At 43.8% G+C, this 21,832-nt stretch overlaps 1 protein-coding gene across 1 annotated transcript in view; it reads left to right on the forward strand.

Moving 5' to 3' along the window:
• The window catches only part of nek11 (NIMA-related kinase 11), a 302,567-nt gene extending 282,426 nt beyond the window's left edge, over positions 1-20,141 (forward strand). Inside the window, exon 16 of the mRNA XM_039737379.1 lies at positions 18,857-20,141. Within this exon, the coding sequence (XP_039593313.1) occupies positions 18,857-19,064 (208 nt within the window). The 3' untranslated portion in view covers positions 19,065-20,141. The remainder of the gene's footprint in view (positions 1-18,856) is intronic.
• The last annotated feature ends 1,691 nt before the right edge of the window (positions 20,142-21,832 follow it).

The raw sequence follows: 21,832 nt of genomic DNA on the forward strand, positions 1-21,832 counted from the left end.
GTCCCCTGAGGGGCTCCACCATTTCTGACACAGAGTCCCTCAGCCAGTCCATGATGCAGGAGACTGTGGGGGCATTGAACTTCAAAGCCTTGAGCTTTCTCCCCAGATGATGACACAGATTGGTGTTAAGGCCTCTGGAAGAGTCAGAGAACACGAGTCTGACTGTTGTGCCAGCTTTGTCCAGGTGGGAGTAGACACAGTCAAGCATGGAGATGAGAGCCACCTGCACACCTACTGTTTGTGTGTGTCTGATGGACAAACTGCAGAGGATCCAGATATTCTGAAACCAGTAGGGGGTAGCAGTTTTAGGACCAGCGTCTCAAAGGTCTGTGTGATGCATGAAGTAAGAGCAACTGGTCATAATGGAGCAAAGCGGACATGAGGGTGCCACCTGGAACATCGGGGAGGTCCTTGAGAGCCATCCTTTCACATTTTTAACTTGTAAGTGTCTTTTTGTGACTCACCGTTTGGGGGTCCCCCTCGTTGAATCCAAGAGTCCACATCACAGCTGGGAGGGGGGGTCTGCTCGTTTAGGCAGCCTGCTGTGACCCACCACCATCATAAAGAATAGGAACTTGCGACCCACCCTGTGGTGACCCCCATTCCCCAGTTGCTGAGAAACGCTGCTTTAGAGTCTGCCTGTGTTATGAAAGTGAAATGGGAAAATTAAATAAACCGTTAAGCCAAATTCAATTACACTTTTCAATTAAGGCAAAGGCCAGCTTTACCGTATTATCTGCTCGGAAGACGCCAGTTATAATTGAAATGCTTTGCATATTTTAATCTTTGTATGTTTATAATTTTTTTTTTAATTTTTAGATGAAGTTGCACACTTTACATTTGTCATGTATGCACACCACTGATGCCGAAGCCAATGTATCGCATGCCAGCACGGCCACTGGGCCCAGGTCACCTGTCACATCAATGGTCTCTTATTGATAACTTCAATCACTTCAGCCAAGCAGCCCAAGATGGATCTTAAGGCCACGAGGTCTGCACTTGTCTGTTACTTTAATGCTTTCAGACATTCTTTTTACTTGCGCTTAATTCAAAAGCATTCATCCAAAGCTGAGCATTAAATAACCAATCACGGGCAGGAAAACACATGCCATCCCTAATCTTCACGGGCAGTGATGGCCACCTGGGATCCCATCCTGAAGCTGCCAAGGCGACCCCTTTGATATCCTCGCCGCTCTCTCCCACCTCTTTATCTTCTTCTCAGCTTCTCCTCAAATGCAGTGTGGCTTTACACTGTCGGTCATTTATAATGAGGCCGCTCCCCAAAAAGTAGAATGTTTTATGATGTTTGTTAATATTGTGCTGTTGACGTGTTCTGTGATTATGTGTGACCCCTGTAGTGGGGCCAATGATGAGGTTGGGTGAAATTTTGAAAAGATTGTGGTGCCAGCTGGGCAAACCCTGTTGTCTCTCTTAGGTATACTTTAAAAAAAAAAAAAAGTTATGTTTAAGAAAACTGAACAGAAGTTAGTCAAAAACCCTCCACCACTAATCCACATGAGTCGATGACATATTAATGACATCCCTTAAATTGGAGTCTGCTGTGTATGAAAGCCGTTGAGCCACCACAAGTCTATTTAGGTTACTTGTTTAACTGCCTGACTTTGTAAAGTGCTGTTAAAAAGCGGGGATTTAACGGAGTCCATTAACACACCGTGAACTGTAGTGGGCGCTCCATTTCCTCAAAAGGCACAGACACAGGTTAAAAGACAAGGAGTGTTTTATTGTGGGGAAACTCTTCTTTTGTAAGGGTTTCCCACCAACATAGCCACATGTTCACTAAGCACCTTGCAGCACGCTCTCTGTTTTTTCTCTCTCTCCGTGTCTCTCTCTGTCTCCTCCACTCCTTTCCCAAGCTTTGTCTCCCTGATGCGAGGTAGGCAGTCCCTTTTATTTTAGCCGCTCTGGGAAGTGCTCTAGATCTTCGGCACACCTGGTCTGTCAGCACTTCCAGGTGAGGTGAAAAATCCCATGAACGTAGGGACTCCCCAATTTCTGCACCTCCCTCTGGCAGTACCCATGGAACCCAGCAGGGCTGAGTCGAAGAACTCCATATCCCATGGTGCCCTGTGGGAATCTGAAACACCGCTATATTCCAGGAGAGCTGCCATGTAGTTTTCCGGTTGGGGGATAATGCCCTGTGCATGCTCTCTCCAAGATGCCTTCCATCTTATAGGCATCCCAGTCCTGTAAGGCTGCCTGCCGTCCTTTACAGAGCCCACTTGAAGTTTCCAAAAAGGCACATAAAGGACTCTGAGATGCTGAGAAATAACAAAAGACTGAACCGTTTGGCCTCAGTTGTAGGTGTCATGTCTGGAGGAAACCGATGTGATGCCCCTGGCGCTCCAGGCGCCCCAACCCCAACCCAGTCAGGCAGAGACACAAGTCCAGAACACAACGCACATTGATTTTCTCTTCCACGTGGGAAACGTTTTCCCCTGTTTTCCACTCATACAGCACAAAAAGCCTCCAGTCCTCCTCAGAGGCTGTGTCCTTCTTCCTCCCTGGGCCCTTTTATAGGACACCCAGAAGGACTCCAGGTGTCCAGTGACCTTGGTTCTTCAGGGTCCAGTGAACATTCATGCGCCCCCTGGATCTGGCTCTGATGCTGCAGTATCTTCTCTTGGATGGCAGAAGTGTAAAAAAGTCCATGTGAGGGGTGTAAGGGGGTCCTGCACAATGCTGCACTGCGTTTGTAAAATCTGTCCTGTAGTGAAGGGAGAGGCACCCCAATAATGTTCTCGGCTGTCTTCACTATCCTTTGCAGGCGCTTGTGGTCAGATATGTTGCAGTTGCCATACCAGGCCGTGATGCAGCTGGTCAGAACGCGCTCAATGGTGCCAAAGGGGGAAGACTTGCTCGCTTCAGCCGCCTCAGGAAGTGTAGTCTCTGCTTGGCATTCTTGATTAGTGATGAGGTGTTATGTGTCCACGTAAGTTCTTCAGTTATGTGCACACCGAGGAACTTGGTACTCCTAACGGTCTCCACATGATGCGGGCTGGATGTGATTTTCTGAAGTCCACGATTATCTCTTTTGTCTTGTCAACACTGAGAGATAGATTGCTGTCTTCACACCATGCGGACAGCCATTCCACCTCATATCTGTATGCTGTTTCATCATCCCTGCTTATCAGTCCCAGCACCATAGTGTAACGGCCGACCCCTTACCCGGCTGGCAGCTACACCTCCACGACCTGTGGCCTGGATAAATTACTGAGGTTGAATCTAATTATCAAGCCTTACCTTTAACAGATTAAACTTTTCCCCACAATCAACGGTGTAAATAAGCACAAAAGAAAAGCAGATATGTAAACTTAAACTGATAAATTGTATTAAATGAAACAGAAAAAAATAGCAAAATACATAAATATATATATCCCTCCACCAAAGCAACAACGTGACAACAACCTATATGAATATAACAAACCCTCCCTTGCCCTTGTAACATATAACAGACAACACGAATAACAAAAATGAACGAGATACGGAAATGAACGGTCGTGAACTTGAGTCCGAGTAACAATTGTCCTGAATGCAGATGACTGGTTAACTGATATATGGAGTGTTTGTATTTTCCGGAACAAAATGGAACAGCCTCACCGTGTATCCTTGGCGCATGGTGGATGATGAAATCCGACCCCGGGGTCTCTCGTGATGAGGGTATTGGAGTAAGTCCGGCAGAATGAAAAACAAACTGGATGGAAATGCGCGATGTGGAATACATCAGGTACAGATGGTTAGTGGTCGTTCAAAATGAAAGTCTCCTTCTCTCTTTGTTCCCTCTTGATTGTTTTTACAGTCCTGTGACGGATGTAATTGATTGATTGTAAACTGGTGTTATCCAGGTTTGGGGCTGTGGTCTCCTTCCATCATCGGGGGACGACAACAACATTTATTTCTATAGCACATTTTCATACACACAGTAGCTCAAAGTGCTTTACATAATGAAGAATAGAAAAATAAGAGACACAGTAAGGAAATAAAATAAGTCAACATTAATTAACATAGAATAAGAGTAAGGTTCAATGGCCAAGGGGGGACAGAAAAAAAAAACAAAAAACTCCAGACGGCTGGAGAAAAAAATAAAATCTGTAGGGATTCCAGACCATGAGACCACCCAGTCCCCTCAGGGCATTCTACCTCACATAAATGAAACAGTCCTCTTTGGATTTAGGGTTCTCACAGAAGGACTTGATGATGATGGTCACGTAGACTTCTGCCTTTTAATCCATCATTGTTGGAGCCTCATGAAGCTTTGAGTAGGTGGAGGTGGCGCAGGCCACCACCACAAAGAAACCGGAAAAAGAAACAGAAGAGAGAGTAGGGGTCAGTACCGATTTTAGAGCCGCCATGAATAGTTATTATGAGGGAATTGAACATACAGAGTATCAGGATTAAGTTAAAGTGAAGTTATAAAAAGGCCATGTTAAAGTAATGTGTTTTCAGCAGTGTTTTAAATTGCTCTACTGTATCAGCCTGGTGAATTCCTGTTGGCAGGCTATTCCAGATTTTAGGTGCATAGCAGCAGAAGGCCGCCAGCCTCACCACTTCTTTTAAGTTTTGTTCTTGGAATTCTAAGGAGACACTCATTTGAGGATCTGAGGTTACGATTTGGAATATAAGTGTCAGACATTCCGATATATAAGATGGGGCGAGATTATTTAAGGCTTTATAAACCATGAGCAGAAGTTTAAAGTCAATCCTGAATGACACAGGTAACCAGTGTAGTGACATTAAAACTAGAGAAATGTGTTCGGATTTTCTTTTCCTAGTTAGGATTCCAGCAGCTGCATTCTGCACTCATTGCAAATGCTTTATTTCTTTCTTGGGTAGTCCTGAGAGGAGTGCGTTACAGTAATCTAGTCGACTGAAAACAAACGAGTGAATTAATTTCTCAGCATCTTTCAGTGATATAAGAGGTCTAACTTTACTTATGTTTCTTAAGTGAAAAAATGCTGTCCTAGTGATCTGATTAATATGCGATTCAAAATTCAAATTACAGTCAACAATTATCCCTAAGCTTTTTACCTCCGTCTTGACTTTTAATCCTAATGTATCCAGTTTATTTCTAATAGCCTCATTGTCACCATTATTGCTAATCACTAAGATTTCAGTTTTCTCTTTATTTAACTTGAGAAAGTTACTATTCATCCATTCTGAGTTACTAGTCAGACATTCTGTTAGTGAATCAAGAGAGTCGGGGTCATCAGGTGCTATTGATAAGTACAGCTGTGTGTCATCAGCATAGCTGTTGTAGCTCACGTTGTAACCTGAGATAATCTGACCTAACGGAAGCATGTAGATTGAGAAGAGCAGCGGACCCAGGATAGAGCCTTGTGGGACACCATATCGGATATCATGTGTCTTTGAGATGTGATTACCACAACTCACAAAGAATTTTCTCCCTGCCAGGTAGGATTCAAACCAATTTAAGATCCTGCCAGAGAGGCCCACCCACTGACTAAGGCGATTTCTAAGAATGTTGTGATCAATGGTGTCAAATGCAGCACTCAGATCTAAGAGGATGAGAACAGATAAATGGCCTCTGTCTGCGTTCACTCGCAAATCATTTACTACTTTAACGAGTGCAGTTTCTGTGCTGTGATTTGTTCTAAAACCCGACGGCATTCAGTGACACACACAAACAGCAAACGGGACAATGGAAACAAGACGCATGTGGTACGAACACTGACAACACTTTTACTGCTATGTAGCCCCGCGACATTCGTATCATCCACAAACTTGATGATGTGGTTGGTGTTGTGCGTGGCTGTGCAGTTGTGAGTCAGCAAAGTGAAGAGCAGTGGACTAAGCACGCAGCCCGGTGGCGCCCCACTGCTGTGTGATGTTGCTGGAGGTGTTGCAGCCCATCTGAACTGACTGGGGCCTCTCTGTCAAGAAGTCCAGGATCCAATTGCAGATGGTGGTGTTCAGGCTCAACCTGCTCAGTTTTACAACCAGCTTTTGTGGACGATGTTTTCTGACTTTTTCTCTCAGCTTTATCAAAACTTCCTTATCATAATGCTGGTTAACTGTTGTGCCTTCTGGAACCCATTCTTCCAAGATTTCACCCTTGATATCGAAAAACACAATCAGCATGGCTTTGAATTTGGACGTGCTTTGACGAGCTTTTTTCATTCTTGGTGATGACGGTGTTTTCTAGTGCATTTGCCTGCCTTTTGGTTTCGGGATCATACTGGAAGATCCAGGTTTTGTCACAAGTGATTACTTTATGAACCAGGTTTGGATCTGCGTCAAGTTGTTGCAGAATGTCAACACGACATTCTTTGTTGACATTTCAAATTGACACGTCGTTCAACTTTTAAACTTAGCATTTTTTCGGCACACTACAGAAAACACAACCAAACTAAATGGTGACTCACAATCAACTGAACGTCATAGAGTGTTGCTGATTGTCATGCAGGTTCAGACAGGTCCATGGTCGCCACACATGCAGTTATAACCGGTTCTGACTGCTTTGTTTACTAGGTGGAGTCACAGTTTCGTTATTTAATACATACACCTCGTATGCCTACTATGGTAGGTGACGTATACTCTCAGAATCACTAAACAATTGTATTGGTAACAAAATGTGCTTTGAGAAGAGGGTGAGTATATACAGGTAGTCCCCAAGTTACGGACATCCGACATACGACTTATGAACGGGGCCGCAGCTGCTCCTTCATCTGTCTGGGGGACGCAACGCAGGCTCCTCAGTAATTGACGCTACGTCATCTTCGGCCTGGGGATGCTGCAAGTGGTGGCTGGAGGGGGCGATTTCGCTGCTCGCGCAGTGTAGTGTCCCTCGAGCGGCTCCAGTTGATGAATGGGGCGGTGGGAGCCGCACCCCATTCATTCTCAGTGAGCGGCTGGGTGCGCGGCAAGCGGTAACCCGGGGTGCATAGTCACTGGGGCCATAACTACCACTTGTGTGTAGGAAGAGGCTTGTGGGCAGACGCTGCAGGCAGCATACTGTATGCAAGTGGAGGTGACTATGTGGTGGGCGAATGGTGAACCTCCCCTCGCCACCCCCCATTCATTCTCAATAGCAAGCCTGCTTGTACTGTTATGCACATGGCAGGAATTTGTCTCTCGTTCAGTACACCAGACGTGTTGACGACGGGTGCCTTCCTGCTGTGATGGCGTGTACAGTGCTGTGCCGAAGAGCTCATCTTAATCTTTTGTCTTCACCCTTCAACAATGTCTCTGAAACACAAATCTGATGCAAGTTCTGGTGATACAGGAAAGAAGAGAAAAACCATAACCATAGAAAATAAAGTAGAAATAATAAAAAGGTCAGAGAGAAGTGAAACTCCATCATTCACTGGCAGAGCACTCGGTTACAGTCGGTCAACAATAGCATTTATTCAAATAATGTACCTGTTCCGACTTACATACAGATTCAACTTCAGAACAAACCTACAGTCCCTATCTCGTACGTAACTGCCTGTACATGCTTACTGTGAAAGGTGCTATATAGCTGTCCCACTGGAGCATCCCAGAGACTTGTGTTCACACCATGTCAAGTGTGTGTCATCTGCACTTTCTGCCCTGGTCACCGTCACTCGTCCTTCTCCTCCTCCAAGCCGTTGATTCTAAGCCTGACAGTGGGTGCCCATCAGGAAGTCCATTTACTGAGCGTCTAAATCTCATTGGTTGCATTTTGTCATCAGATGATGATGATGAAGTCAGAGGGTATTATGAGACACGCCAGGCACCAGCACCGCATTGTCTGACTGAATGGCATTTTGTGAAATTTCTAGGATTGCCCCCTTCATGCCAAAAGTACCGCTGCTTGTTTTTAAAGCCGTTGTGATTTTTCAAGCGTTCGTGGGGGGTAGGGGCCCCCCTTGCCCAGAATGCTGATTAGATGGACACTGTGTCTCTCTGAACTAAAGGTGGACAGCCAGGTTAGGGACAGGATGGACAAAAAAAAAAAAACGATCTCTGCTGCTTCAGCTCCTCTTTCAGGGTGGTGCATACAAACTGTGTGTGGGAATCTGGGTGGCACCAGCCTGTCATTTATAATGGACTGCGGCACCACTGCCCTGGCTTCAGATCCTGTACCCACTCACTACCTCTGTGGAGTCTACATGTTCTCCCTGGTTTTCTCCTTGTTTTTGTTTTTACCACCATTCAAAAAATATGTGTGCTTGTCATGTTAAATGGCAACTCTAATTTTGTGCCATGTCAGTGGGCACCTGTGCTCCATTAAAGGTTGATTTGTAATGCACACTGAAGATGAATAGACAGGTAAAATACCACAGATCAGTAAGCGAGCTTTGGTTCTTAGCCATCATCCCGGCGAGGGTTGTTCAAATTTTCCTACTTCATGTGTGCTATAAAGTCTTAGAGTCTCGACACGTGCAAAGCGCGTTGTTAGATTTTTATATTTGCAGACGCAACTTCTCCTGATGAATTATTCAGCGAGACGTTACCGTTTTTAAATGTGCATTGGTGTTTGAGGCAAGGAGAACACCGGAAGAGCAGAAAGTCAAATTCTGTTTTTCACAGAGGATGTCTTAGAGTCAAAGGTACAAGAAGAGCAAGCAGAAATGCCATTGTCACACTTGAAGATGAGCCGCTCCTGTCACAGGTCAGGGGGGGAGGCCTTGCTGGCTTCTTGTGGGGGGCCAACCTCAAGTTCATGTCCTATCAGGGATGCAGGCCATTGGCTGTAAGGTAGAATAGGGTCTAGGTCAAGGGTGATAATGACGTGTAGTGACGCACACCTTTGAATAGGGGGGCTCCTGGGGGGCTAGCAGTCACAGAATTTAAGTTTGTCTTTTAATTTGTCACTCTGAACCCTTCCTTGGCAGCATCACTATATATCAACTCAGATTACAGGTCGCCTTCACTTTCTGCACACTTTATTGTTTTATAGGATAAATTTGCCATTTTGGCCCATCAAGCACCTTGAGCATCAGAAAGGCGCTATATAAATCAACTATTTGTCACAAACTCATGCTTAGGAGGCAGTCTGAGGGCATAAGACGCAGAGTCGGGTGGGTCGATGAGCTGCACTAATGCCTTTTCTCCCTCTTTCACTGGCCACCAGAAGGACAGCCCAACTTAAGCTCCACCCACTTCCACTACCAGACCGCACCCCCCTAGTGACCCCACTGCCACCAAGGACCCGCCTCTTCCTGCACAACCATCTATAAAGATCCAGTCATTTCACCTTCCAACTCAGTCTTAGTTTGACTCACTCTCATATAGATAGATAGATAGATAGATAAATATGTACAGCATTATATAATAGATAGATAGATAAATAGACAGATAGATATATAGATAGATAGATATGTAAGGCATTATGTAATAGTTAGATAGATAGATAAATAGATATGTAAGGCACTATATAATAGATAGATTTATGGCAGAGTGGCCAGATAGAAGCCTCACCTTAGTAAAAGACACATGGAGGTCCACTTGGAGTGTATACTTAGCCACCCAAAGGACTTTCAGTATGCGAGAAGCCCATGAAACAAAGATTGACGTCATGTCTGGGGTAAAACAGGCACTGGTTTTCAGTGATGAGAAAGCCATGTTACAATAATGGGTTTTAGCATTTTTTTGAAGTGCTCTACGATATCAGGCTGGTGAATTTCTATCAGTAAAGTCGTATTCCAGATTCCAGCACACTAGGGGGCAGGCAAACCAACTATTGGCATCGACCTTTGAGCCTCAAACATCAGTGGTAGCAACTCCTGTGGCCTCTGGAGGGCGCACATTCCCAGAATAGACTACAATGATGCCTCAGGTAACAAAGCAGGTGCATTTTCGGCATTTCAGTTCTTTATAAGAAAGTTAAGTTTTGTACTCCCTGTTTAGGTTCCTTTTTTACATCTGTTTTCGTTAATGTCAAGTATTTTCTACATGTTTATTACACTTATTTATACGATGCATATAATTCTACATTGTTGTGTGGTTAGGTTTTTATGTCGGTATTCATGTTCTGTTATGTCGTTTGTGAGTGGTTTCGCAAGAGGCAGGACCACCTGTCTGTCTCCATTTTGAACTGCCCCAAACCCCCATCTGGTCTTGGTGTGGTGAGTTCTCTTGTGTTTTATGATTTACTGCCTTCTTAGCTCATGCTTGGGCACATGGACTTTTCCATTGCCTTATTTGGCCACACTTCCGTTATACCCGGACGTGTGGCCGGAAGAAGATCGTTAGTCACCTGGAGTCCTTTCAGGTGCCCTTTAAAAAGAGGTCAGTCCCATCTGTCTGGAGGTGATCCTGTTCAGTGGATTCTCCATGATTGACAGGAGTCTGCTCAGTGCCCGTCGCTCTGGCAGGGATGTCAAACTGTCCAGCTCGGTGCCCTGCCTTCCTCACCAGTTTGTCCAGGCGTGAGGCGTCCCTCTTCTTTATGCTGCCTCCCCAGCACACCACCGTGTGAACATCTGCAGCATCTTATGACTCCTCGGCAAAATTTCTCATCTTATTGTTGTACTTCAGTAGACCTTTATCTTCTCTGTTTGTGTCTTTTTTATATATTAGTACATGTATATGTATTATAGTCTGCAGCTGCATGAATAAAAGATAGAGTACCACTTTCAGTTAGCAGAAATCGTTCAAAAGCTGATGGAAGTCGACGTTTGTATCTAATACTTGTATGCAAAATTTGGTCGACGGAAGTGAAAGCGAAGTTATCATGTTTGCACACACACACACCGACACTCACACCCGAACACACGCACACAGACAGACACACACAAACATATTTCCAAAAATGGTATTTTCAGACTCTGGAAGGTCTAAAATGCTGAGATGGAAATGGAATTTTTGGACGATTTCAATACTTGCCCTACACTTCGTATACGAGAAAGTCAAAAGAATCAATTTAGAGGACTGTTAAATAACAAAGGCCATTAAAATGAAGGGAAAAGACGTCACTTAACAGCAGAAATTGGTACCAGATTGACTTGCAGCCACTGCGGCCCCCCAAGATCGGAGTAGGTCACCCCTGCTCTATGTGATGATTGGCTTGTTGGTGAGGCGACTGGCCAAACCGTTAGTGCTTCTTAAGGTCGGACCTGCTCATTGTAATACAGTGTCATGTCATTACATATGCCAGGTGATGGTGGCTACCCGCTCAGACAATGGCAGTCTAAGATGTCGAGATTCATCAAAATCTCAAAATGGACATTTTGGAGGATCCCAGTGCTTCCCTACACCTCGTATACGAGAAAGTCAGGGAGGTCTAAAACATCATCACAATCTCGACATTGAATCTTTGGAAGGTTCCAACACTTTCCCTACACTTCGTATACGAGAAAGTAAAAATTGGGATGGGGTGGGGGGGCCCTGGTTATCACTGTGTGGCCTCACCTCCTCTTTTCACGTCACATTGGAGAACTGAGGAGAGCGATGGCTGTCGTTTTTGAAAGTGAAGTGTTGTCCCATTCTTCGCCTGATCTCGGATTTCAGCTGCTCAACGGCTTGGGGGCTCCTTTGTCGTATTTTTGGTTTCATGATGTGCCAGTGAGTGACAAGTCAGGACTTAAGGTGGGCCAGTTTAGCTCCCGGATTATTCTCCTGCGTTAATGACCTAGATATATTGCCTTCCCCTGTCCTTCCGTGATACTGGCGACCCGACTGGGTAACAAACCCCAATCAGCTCTGGCAGGGTTGCCGGTCCCAGCGTGTCGTCCCTCACAGTGGGTTTGCATGATTAGCAAGTCATCACATTCGGTTTTTATTTACAGCAGTTTTGGAAATGGGCGTTGAAAATAAAATAATCAAAAACGAACAAAACAGACGTGAAACATGAATATGAACCCGAGCCCTAGAGGCCGGTTGGGGGGGGTGTCCGGGGGTTTGGTCCTGGCAGCTTTTCATTTTCATTCACTTCCTTCACTTCTGCCACATACAAGTAGCACCACCCTAAACACTATGATGTCATCAACCTGTGATGTCTGACACGCCCCTTAGCAACGTGACATCACACTATAGTAACTGACAACACAAAAAATGAACAGTAAAATGAAAAGAGTTCTGTCAATAATTCAATTCAGCTCACTTTTGTCTGGCGCCCTTCACTTAGCGCCAACGAGTAAAGCCCAACTGCAGACGTCACAAATGACGTAATAAAACGAGTACATAAAGACGCAAAGTAGTCGAAAATAGATTCAAATAAGTGGAGCCCACCGCTGTCTGTCCATTAATTAATTGTTGAGGTATGGGGGAGAGAAAAACAAAAATTCCGGTAAAACAGACCTCTCTGGGGGTCCATAGTCAAGTCTATCTGGGTGGGAAAGGAAGGCATGTTAGTGACTGGGCATCTCCCATCAGCATCTTCCATTGATGTGACCCGGCAATGCCACGTGGCTGGCAATGGGGACGAGGCGCTGCTGAAGCCCTGTGTCCATGTCACAACAAACCTGAGTCTGACACCCAATGTCACCTTACAGCCCCAGACCGCCTTCCTATCTCGAAATTTTGGAAACTGTCACTGTTGGACCAGAGCTGCCATGACACCTACTGAGCCCACAGAGGTGACAGGTGGGGTCTCTGCAGCATCCCCATGCTGTGACATTTCTGGCCCACTTAATATGAATTTGGGATACAATGTGAGGGTGACATCCTGGAGCACCTGACACCCGCCAGTGGCACCAGGGGGCGCTGTGGGCTCCAAGTGCCACATGGTGTTCTTCTATAAATGATTCCGATTGCCCCCCATAAATAGCACCCTGGGTCTTGTTTTATGGAACTGACTATGAAGAACAAAGGAGATTCATTTCCACATTTATTGGTTATTTTTAATGCTGCTATTAGTCATGAAGAAACAGTTTTAGCACTTTGATAGATCTGCGGTGGGGAAAGCTAATTTCTAATCAAATAATTACACGGGGCTCCTTGTGAGGAACATTTGTAAAGTACAAATGAAATTTAGTAATAAAGGAAAACCTACCATGCAGCAGCCTGACTTCCATGATGGATTTGGCTCATTTAAGACCGGGGCTTGTGCAGTAAGCAGGAGATTGTCACGTGGCCAACATCTTCATTAGGGACCGCAAAGAAAAAAAGGACACTCAGAATGGGCACCCGACAGTCAGATAGGGCATCACTGTTGGCAGAGGGGATACGATTCTGTGTTAAAAAAAAATGGGCACGCACTTCATGAGGTTGGTAGGGGAGCTTTGGAGTTTGTGGATATTCAGAATTAGCCATACAGGTGATTGTAATGAATGTTAACATTTATAGGAGTATCAGGCCTTTATTGTCAGGGAACTTCTTATTGGCACTGAGTTAGGACCACCTGAGCGCAAAATGTCTCCCTTACTGGAAAAATGTCAGAGCAAATTATAAGGAGAAATTCGGACGTGAGCGTCAGTGGGCTTTGTGCTGCAGGAACCAAGTTACCCAAACTGTTCTCTAACATTTCAGTCATTGTCTACCGCTCTGATACTGATCTGTCTGATCACAAAATAGGAAATTACGACAGCAATGGACGAGAAGAATTCAGAATTCATTGTAGAAATCTGGTATTTGAAGGTTTTTGTGCCTCTTCTCTTGGCACAAAAACTAATCAGCACATCGTCATCTCATAACAGGCTGAAGTTTCAAGTTGGGATTTCTCTGTCCAGCCGTTTTAACTTGAGACCGACCTCAAGAAACTGTAACACACAGACAGAGATATCAATGTTTTCGGTATCAGGGAGCCCTAAAATGTTGAGATCCGTGAAAAACCAGAAATCGAAATTTTTCACGAATCTAACGCTTTCGCTCCTCCACCATAGATGAAAGGTTATGGTGAGGGTGGGCACAAAGCAAAAATGGGGAGATGGAGAGAGAGAGAGATATCAAAGGAGCTATAAAACAGAGACAGACAGACAGATGGTAAGGAAAGGCACTATAAAATACACCGGCCGAAAGATATGAAGGGCAATATTTAATACATAGAAGAAGAGCTGTGTGACAGATAGATAGATAGATAGATATGAAAGGCACTATATAATAGATAGATAGATTTGAAAGGCACTATATGATGGATGGATAGATTTGAAAGGCACTATATGATAGATAGATAGATATAGATTAAAAAGACACCATATAATAGATAGATATATGTGAAAGGCACTATATAACTAGTAGATCAGTAGATAGATGAAAGGCACTATATGATAGACAGATGTATTGTGCCTTTCGTCTGCCGTATTTTAGAGTGGCTCTCTTGTCTATCAGTATATCTTTTATATAGTTTTAAATGTCACATTTATCCGTTTATGTGAATTGAATTCCTTTCACAGCTACCTGACAGTTATTAAGTATTTTCAAGCCTGTCTTTCTCTGTTTCTGTTACGCACTGCCTTTTAAATGTTGCTCTCTATTATATAGTGCCTCACATTTCTGTATTGTGTACCGCCTTTTCTCCGTGATATCCTGTCTTTTATTTCTCTCTAGCTGTCTGGATTGAAGCCCCTTTTAGTTGTTCACCTGCAGTGGTCTCCACCACTGCCCACGTGTGCCTTTTCTTATTTTTATTTTTCCCCTCAGTCACGTCCGCTCTTTCCGTATTCAGAGTTGCAGGCCTAACCACTCATTTGCAGACCGTGCAGCGGGCCGGGACAGCAAACTCCCAGCTCAAATCAGAGCTCCACAGACACTGAGGTTCAGTCAGCTGGTGACTCCACATTGACCTCCCCTGTTTTTTAGGTGGGCCCTGTGTAGCGCTGGCGCCCCGCTCCTGGTTTCTTTTTCTTCCCTGTACTCCAGGCTGCTGAATTGGATTCAGCGGGTTCTTTTATGTCTTCGGGGAAGTTGATCTGTTTCAGTTTACGGTGATCAGTATATTAGCCTACCAACAGCAAACAGCGCTGAAAAGTCTGACTAAGTCATTTAATCTCACATCCCAAGAAACATTCACCAAATTAATTAAAAAGCAGATTAAAGATGTAAAATGTGTCAATTTACCCTTATGTGCATATAAGCGGTTCAGATATTTATGAAGATTAAGCTGAGCCTCCTTTCCTTGTGTTTGTCACACCAGAGTCGCTCCCCTCATTTGTGTCAAGTCACCTCCTGACATTTTCTCACATTCAGGCAGATGCTCAGATTTCGGCCACCTGCAGATCGGTCTGCGTTTTACTTTTTAAAGCTACCAATGGCAAGCATCTCTGTCTACAGCGATTCATTTAACGTTTTCCTAGCACTCGCCTTCCCAGAGGATTACAGAGCTGGGCGACGACCAGAGGCCTCCAGAGGTACAAAAACGAGACCATTGGTTTACATTCCAATTTAAATGGCAGGTTATCATTCCCAAGAGTTAGATCACGGTGAGACCATCTCTGTAACGTCCTGGTACAGGAGGAGATCATTAGCCAAATAGCTAAAGCTTAATGGTGAACTTGTCCAAGGAGGAATCACAAATACTGCGGACAACATCAGCAATTGTTAGAGAAATGCATGTGCTGGACACAGGCCCAAAAGTCCTCCATCGAAACAAAACCAGAAGAAAGAACATCAGTGCACAACTGAAGGAAATCGGTTTGTCACGTCGCCGTTAAGACTGGCAAACCTCTCCGCTCAGGCCGTCCAGAGACGCGCAGCCATAAAAGGTTAAGATGAGATACGATAGGAAGAGAAAGAGAATGGTGTGAAAGGCACTATATCACAGATAGATGGATAGATGTGAAAGGCACTATATCACAGATAGATAGATAGATAGATAGGAACTATATAACACATACAGTAGATATGAAAATTACCTTATAATAGACAGATAAATGGATAAACAGAAAGGCACTGTATAATAGACAAATAGTTACAGTGGTGTGAAAAACTATTTGCCCCCTTCCTGATTTCTTCTTCTTTTGCATGTTTGTCACACAAAATGTTTCTGATCATCAAACACATTTAACCATTAGTCAAATATAACACAAGTAAACACAAAATGCAGTTTTTAAATGATGGTTTTTATTATTTAGGGAGAAAAAATCCAAACCTACATGGCCCTGTGTGAAAAAGTAATTGCCCCCTTGTTCAAAAATCACCTAACTGTGGTGTATCACACCTGAGTTCAATTTCCTGATTACTGCCACACCTGTTTCAATCAAGAAATCACTTAAATAGGAGCTGCCTGACACAGAGAAGTAGACCAAAAGCACCTCAAAAGCTCGACATCATGCCAAGATCCAAAGAAATTCAGGAACAAATGAGAACAGAAGTAATTGAGATCTATCAGTCTGGTAAAGGTTATAAAGCCATTTCTAAAGCTTTGGGACTCCAGCAAACCACAGTGAGAGCCATTATCCACAAATGGCAAAAACATGGAACAGTGGTGAACCTTCCCAGAAGTGGCCGGCCGACCAAAATGACCCCAAGAGCGCAGAGACGACTCATCCGAGAGGTCACAAAAGACCCCAGGACAACGTCCAAAGAACTGCAGGCCTCACTTGCCTCAATTAAGGTCAGTGTTCATGACTCCACCATAAGAAAGAGACTGGGCAAAAACGGCCTGCATGGCAGATTTCCAAGACGCAAACCACTGTTAAGCAAAAAGAACATTAGGGCTCGTCTCAATTTTACTAAGAAACATCTCAATGATTGCCAAGACTTTTGGGAAAATAACTTGTGGACTGATGAGACAAAATTTGAACTTTTTGGAAGGCAAATGTCCCGTTACATCTGGCGTAAAAGGAAAACAGCATTTCAGAAAAAGAACATCATACCAACAGTAAAATATGGTGGTGGTAGTGTGATGGTCTGGGGTTATTTTGCTGCTTCAGGACCTGGAAGGCTTGCTGTGATAGATGGAACCATGAATTCTACTGTCTACCAAAAATCCTAAAGGAGAATGTCCGGCCATCTGTTCGTCAACTCAAGCTGAAGCGATCTTGGGTGCTGCAACAGGACAATGACCCAAAACACACCAGCAAATCCACCTCTGAATGGCTGAAGAAAAACAAAATGAAGACTTTGGAGTGGCCTAGTCAAAGTCCTGACCTGAATCCAATTGAGATGCTATGGCATGACCTTAAAAAGGCGGTTCATGCTAGAAAACCCTCAAATAAAGCTGAATTACGACAATTCTGCAAAGATGAGTGGGCCAAAATTCCTCCAGAGCGCTGTAAAAGACTCATTGCAAGTTATCGCAAGCGCTTGATTGCAGTTATTGCTGCTAAGGGTGGCCCAACCAGTTATTAGGTTCAGGGGGCAATTACTTTTTCACACAGGGCCATGTAGGTTTGGATTTTTTCTCCCTAAATAATAAAAACCATCATTTAAAAACTGCATTTTGTGTTTACTTGTGTTATATTTGACTAATGGTTAAATGTGTTTAATAAGAAATCAGGAAGGGGCAAATAGTTTTTCACACCACTGTATATAGTGCCTTTCATAACTATCTATCTATTATCCAACCTTTATATCCTAACTACAGGGTCGCGGGGGTCTGCTGGAGCCAATCCCAACCAACACAGGGCGCAAAGCAGGGAACAAATCCTGCCCAGCCCACACCCACACACCCTAGGGATAATTTAGAATCGCCAATCCACTTAACCTGCATGTCTTTGGATTGTGGGAGGAAACCGGAGTACCCTGAGGAAACGCACGCAGACACGGGGAGAACATTCAAACTCCACGCAGGGAGGACCTGGAAAGCGAACCCGGGTCTTCTAACTGCGAGGCAGAAGTGCTATCCACTGTGCCACTTTCATGACTATCTATCTATCTATCTATCTATCTATCTATCTATCTATCTATCTATCTATCTAATGCATTGATTGATAGATATGACATAATACATTGAGAGAGTTGAAATGCACTATGTAATTAATTGATATATCTGAAAGGCATTGTATAATATATATATATATATATAGATATAGTCAATAGGCACTAGATAGATACATAGATAGATGGATGGGTAGATAGACAGATAGATTTGAGAGGCACTATATGATAGATAGATAGATAGATAGATAGGAACTATATAACACATACAGTAGATATGCAAATTACCATGTAATAGACAGATAAATGGATAAACAGAAAGGCACTATATAATAGACAGATAGTTATATAGTGTCTATTATATGAAAGGCAAGATATAGACAGAGAGATTGATAGATAGATACTACATAATAAATTGATAGAGCTGAAAGGCACTATATACTGTAATAAATACTCAGAGTGAGCTGAACTAGATAGAGCTGCATGGCTCTATATAACAGATATAAAGACAGAGCTGAAAGGCACTATAACAGATATTCATATTGCATCCTAAAACAGTCGTCAGGTTTTTGGATAGCCAGACTTGTCCCCCATATTTCCACTTTACGCTGAGTCTGACTATAATTGTGTCTTTAATATTTGAATTTATATTTTCAGTATCAGAGGCAGTGGTTGCTCGTGCGGACTCTCCAATCCAGTGCCCCAGGTTCAAATTCTGTTGTTTGTCCTCTAAGTGGTCTCGGCCCCTTCTCCGTCTTCCTGTTTTATCTCAAAGACTTGCGGGTTCAGTTAATTTGTGTCTTTAAGAATCTCCTGTACGTACAGCATGAGGGTCACTGTTTGTACCCCCGGGTCCCCTGTTGGATTGCAGTAGTTCCTTGTCCAGGGCTGGTTGATTCCGGCCTTGTTCCAGATGCTGTCTGGATATACCCCACCAGTATGGCCCTGAATTACAAAAAGTATTAACCGAAACCAGACTGGTATCTGCAGTGACCGTGTAGTTAAGTCAGCAGGTTTCAGAAACTTCTGAGGTGAGAGGGGCTACAAGAGCGCCCCCTCCTGTCTCTACTTTATATAGATAGCAAATATTAAACTGTTTTTCTTCTAACCCTGAATTTCTCCTTACTGTATTTATTTCTGGTTTTTTTTTCTTTAGATCAATAACGCAGAAGATGGGACCAGCTGTATTTCACCAGGTTTACGACTATTTAAAAGACGCACGACAGAAACACATGAAAGAAACGGAGATCAAGGAATTCCTGAGTCGGATTGTGGAGCGACTAAGCGACTGCTTTGAGGTTGACCAGCTTCTGTATTTTGAGGAACAGCTTGAGCTGTCTAAAGAAAAAGAAACGACGTCCTAAAGAGACACGGGGTGACACTTCAGAGTAGGGGCTTTCATGGCTTGTTTGGGTGCATCTTTCATTGAGTGCTGCCTTATACAAACGCGACTTTTTGTGACGATTTTTATAGACGGTCAGATTTTTCCTAAGACGCGAACACACAGTCTGTAAAAAGCTACTGACACGAGCGATTTGGATGGTTTTCAGATCTCAACGGTCCTCCGGTGATCAACGCCATACCCCACCCTTTGGTGTAAAACTAATCCCATCTGAGCAGATCTTCATTAAGACCTCGGGAAATGTTAGTTGAGCTCTCTTTATATCAGTTGTGGCAGATAAATGATCCTCACGTCGCCACTGAAAAAATGTTGGGGTGCCAACCGGGTCGTCTCTGTTTAATTCCAACAAAAGTATAAGTAAAGACAACAAAAATTATGGCCGCCATATCAAGAAAGATTAAAATGAGATTACCTTCAGGAATCCTGTGTTAGGGTCTATAAAAGACAGAGTGCCTCCCTCTGGCAGGGGTGGGACTTACAGGTCGGGTACCAGAAGGGGCGGAGTAAGTTGCCCTTATTGGCCATCTTCTCCAAAGAGGAATGCGTTAGGGTCGGTGCCCCCTCTCAGCTTGAGGGGGCATCACAAACCTGCCAAAGAACTTGGAAGGTGAGCCTCTAATGTCACCAGTTGCTACTTTGTCACACACATGAGGTCTCTTGTTACACAGCAAACTCACTATAGGCAGCCCCCATCCTAAAGTCAGTGTTCTTTTGTAAGCCGTAGTCCTGGGCACCAAGCCCTATGGGGACATCATAACTGAGATGGAGCACGGCATGTGAGGGCTCAGAGACAACTTTGTTGGGTACAAATTGTGGTGAGTTTATTAACTCTTTTAGGGCTAATGTCAAGTTTTGTCCACAGCAGGGCTCGAGGTTGGATGTTGACTTTAGTTAGGGTTAGGGTTAGGGTTAGAGGGTAATAATCAGCTGTAGACATCGACAAAACTCGCCATCACGTTACGGTAGACCACCTTTGCTAGGAGGACTGTTAGACTCATTGGCTTGACATCGAATCCCTGTGTGTGTGTGTGTGTGTATGAGGAGCGTAGAGTGAACATCATCTAGAATGGCATTGATGTCGAACAAAAAAGCAAAGCGATTGTGCAAAGCAAAATACTCTTTGGGCATTATTCATTTTTTTTTGCTTTATGCATATTATTGCTATGTCAGACGGACTTATCAAACTCCAATTTTGATGCAAGTGATCTGGAAATCAAAAACGAAAGGCAGGTAGCTGTTTCCTTTCTGGGAAGTGCCTTTCAGAATATAAATGGTTAGACAAACAGGTATGTAGTAAGTATGTAAGCCGTGTTACAGATGATCTTAGAAAACTAATGTTTAATGTTAGTTAGTTAGTTTTGGGGAACAATATTCAGACCTGGGAGAAAAATGAAAAAATAATTAGCCCTGAAAGAGTTAAGGAGAAGAACTAAAGTGTCTCAGTGCATAAATGAATTCATGAAATCATTTAATTCATAAACTCGTTTAAAGGCATGACAGTCGAATTCCCATACTTTCATATCCAAATTCTCCAAATGAGACAGATTGGCAATGTCCCCCCCCCACACGAAAACCTCAGCTTCACGTTCTGCCACCTCTCTTGGTACCCACAGAACCCTAATTCCGCAAAGACCTCGGCAACTTCAGGGCATCATTGGCACCTGGCATCACACGATGAAGAACTCTGCAACTTCCCTTCCTTCTTGTGCCCCCCAAAATGTCTGTTACTGAAACACCCCCACCATGGATTTGCCCCATCCTGAGGTCTTCTTTCTGTCCTGGGACTTTCCGGCATTCGCCTCTGGCTACTAAAAGCCATTCGGCGGATCTGAAAAGTGCGCCACTTTAGTGAACTCGCCACCAGCCATTGGTCCTGCTCCCTGTTACAAATAATCCATGGAGTTGATGCTGCCCACCGTGCTCTTTCTTCAACGGTTCCACATCGCCTGGACCCTTCCTTCCTCCCTCTCAGTTCATCTTTCTTGGTGTTTTCTTCTTGTGGTACCTACCCTGCCAGGTCTTAAATTGTGGCAACCGTAGCCGACGCTGGTTAAATGTGTGCCACTCTTCACCTGATTGTGTGCGTTTGTTAAGACTCCGGGAAGTCCACCAAAAATCACTAAAACCAACCAACAAAGTGGACCCGTTAAAACACCTGATGGCGCGACTTGTCGCCAGACCGAATACAACCAAAGCGTTTGTACTTAACGGTAACTGACCTGTTGATGCACCTTTGCAGCTCCTGTTCTAAAGTGTAAATTTCTGTGTAAATCGGAATTTGATGTTTGATGTGAATCACCTTTACTTACTCTTCATGTGTCCACAGACACGGCAGGTTACCATTCAAACGTTCAGCAATGTTCTGCTCTTATGGAACCTTACATTGTAAATGTACGTGGTTTGTACATTTTTCACTCATTTTTTGAGTTAATTACTCAGGAATCCTCACTCCATTCCTGATGTTAGTTTTTAGTCGATTTTCTGCCTGTCTTTGCGATGTCATTTCACTTCGTTTGATCATCATTTTGTGGCACGCTTGTTTTCCCGTAGATTTGCATACGTGAGGTCGCCGGCTCGATGATTTAAAATTCATGCCGACAACTTTGTTTTTATCCGAGTTGAATGGATTGTTGATGTAAGAATTTCCATTCGCTTCAGTTTTTGTTTTCCCGTCTTTAGGACTTTTCTTATTGTTAATATTTGTTCCGTAGAATAACCTGAGTTTTCTCG

This window comes from Polypterus senegalus, chromosome 15 (assembly GCF_016835505.1).
Source record: "Polypterus senegalus isolate Bchr_013 chromosome 15, ASM1683550v1, whole genome shotgun sequence".
NCBI lineage: Eukaryota > Metazoa > Chordata > Cladistia > Polypteriformes > Polypteridae > Polypterus > Polypterus senegalus.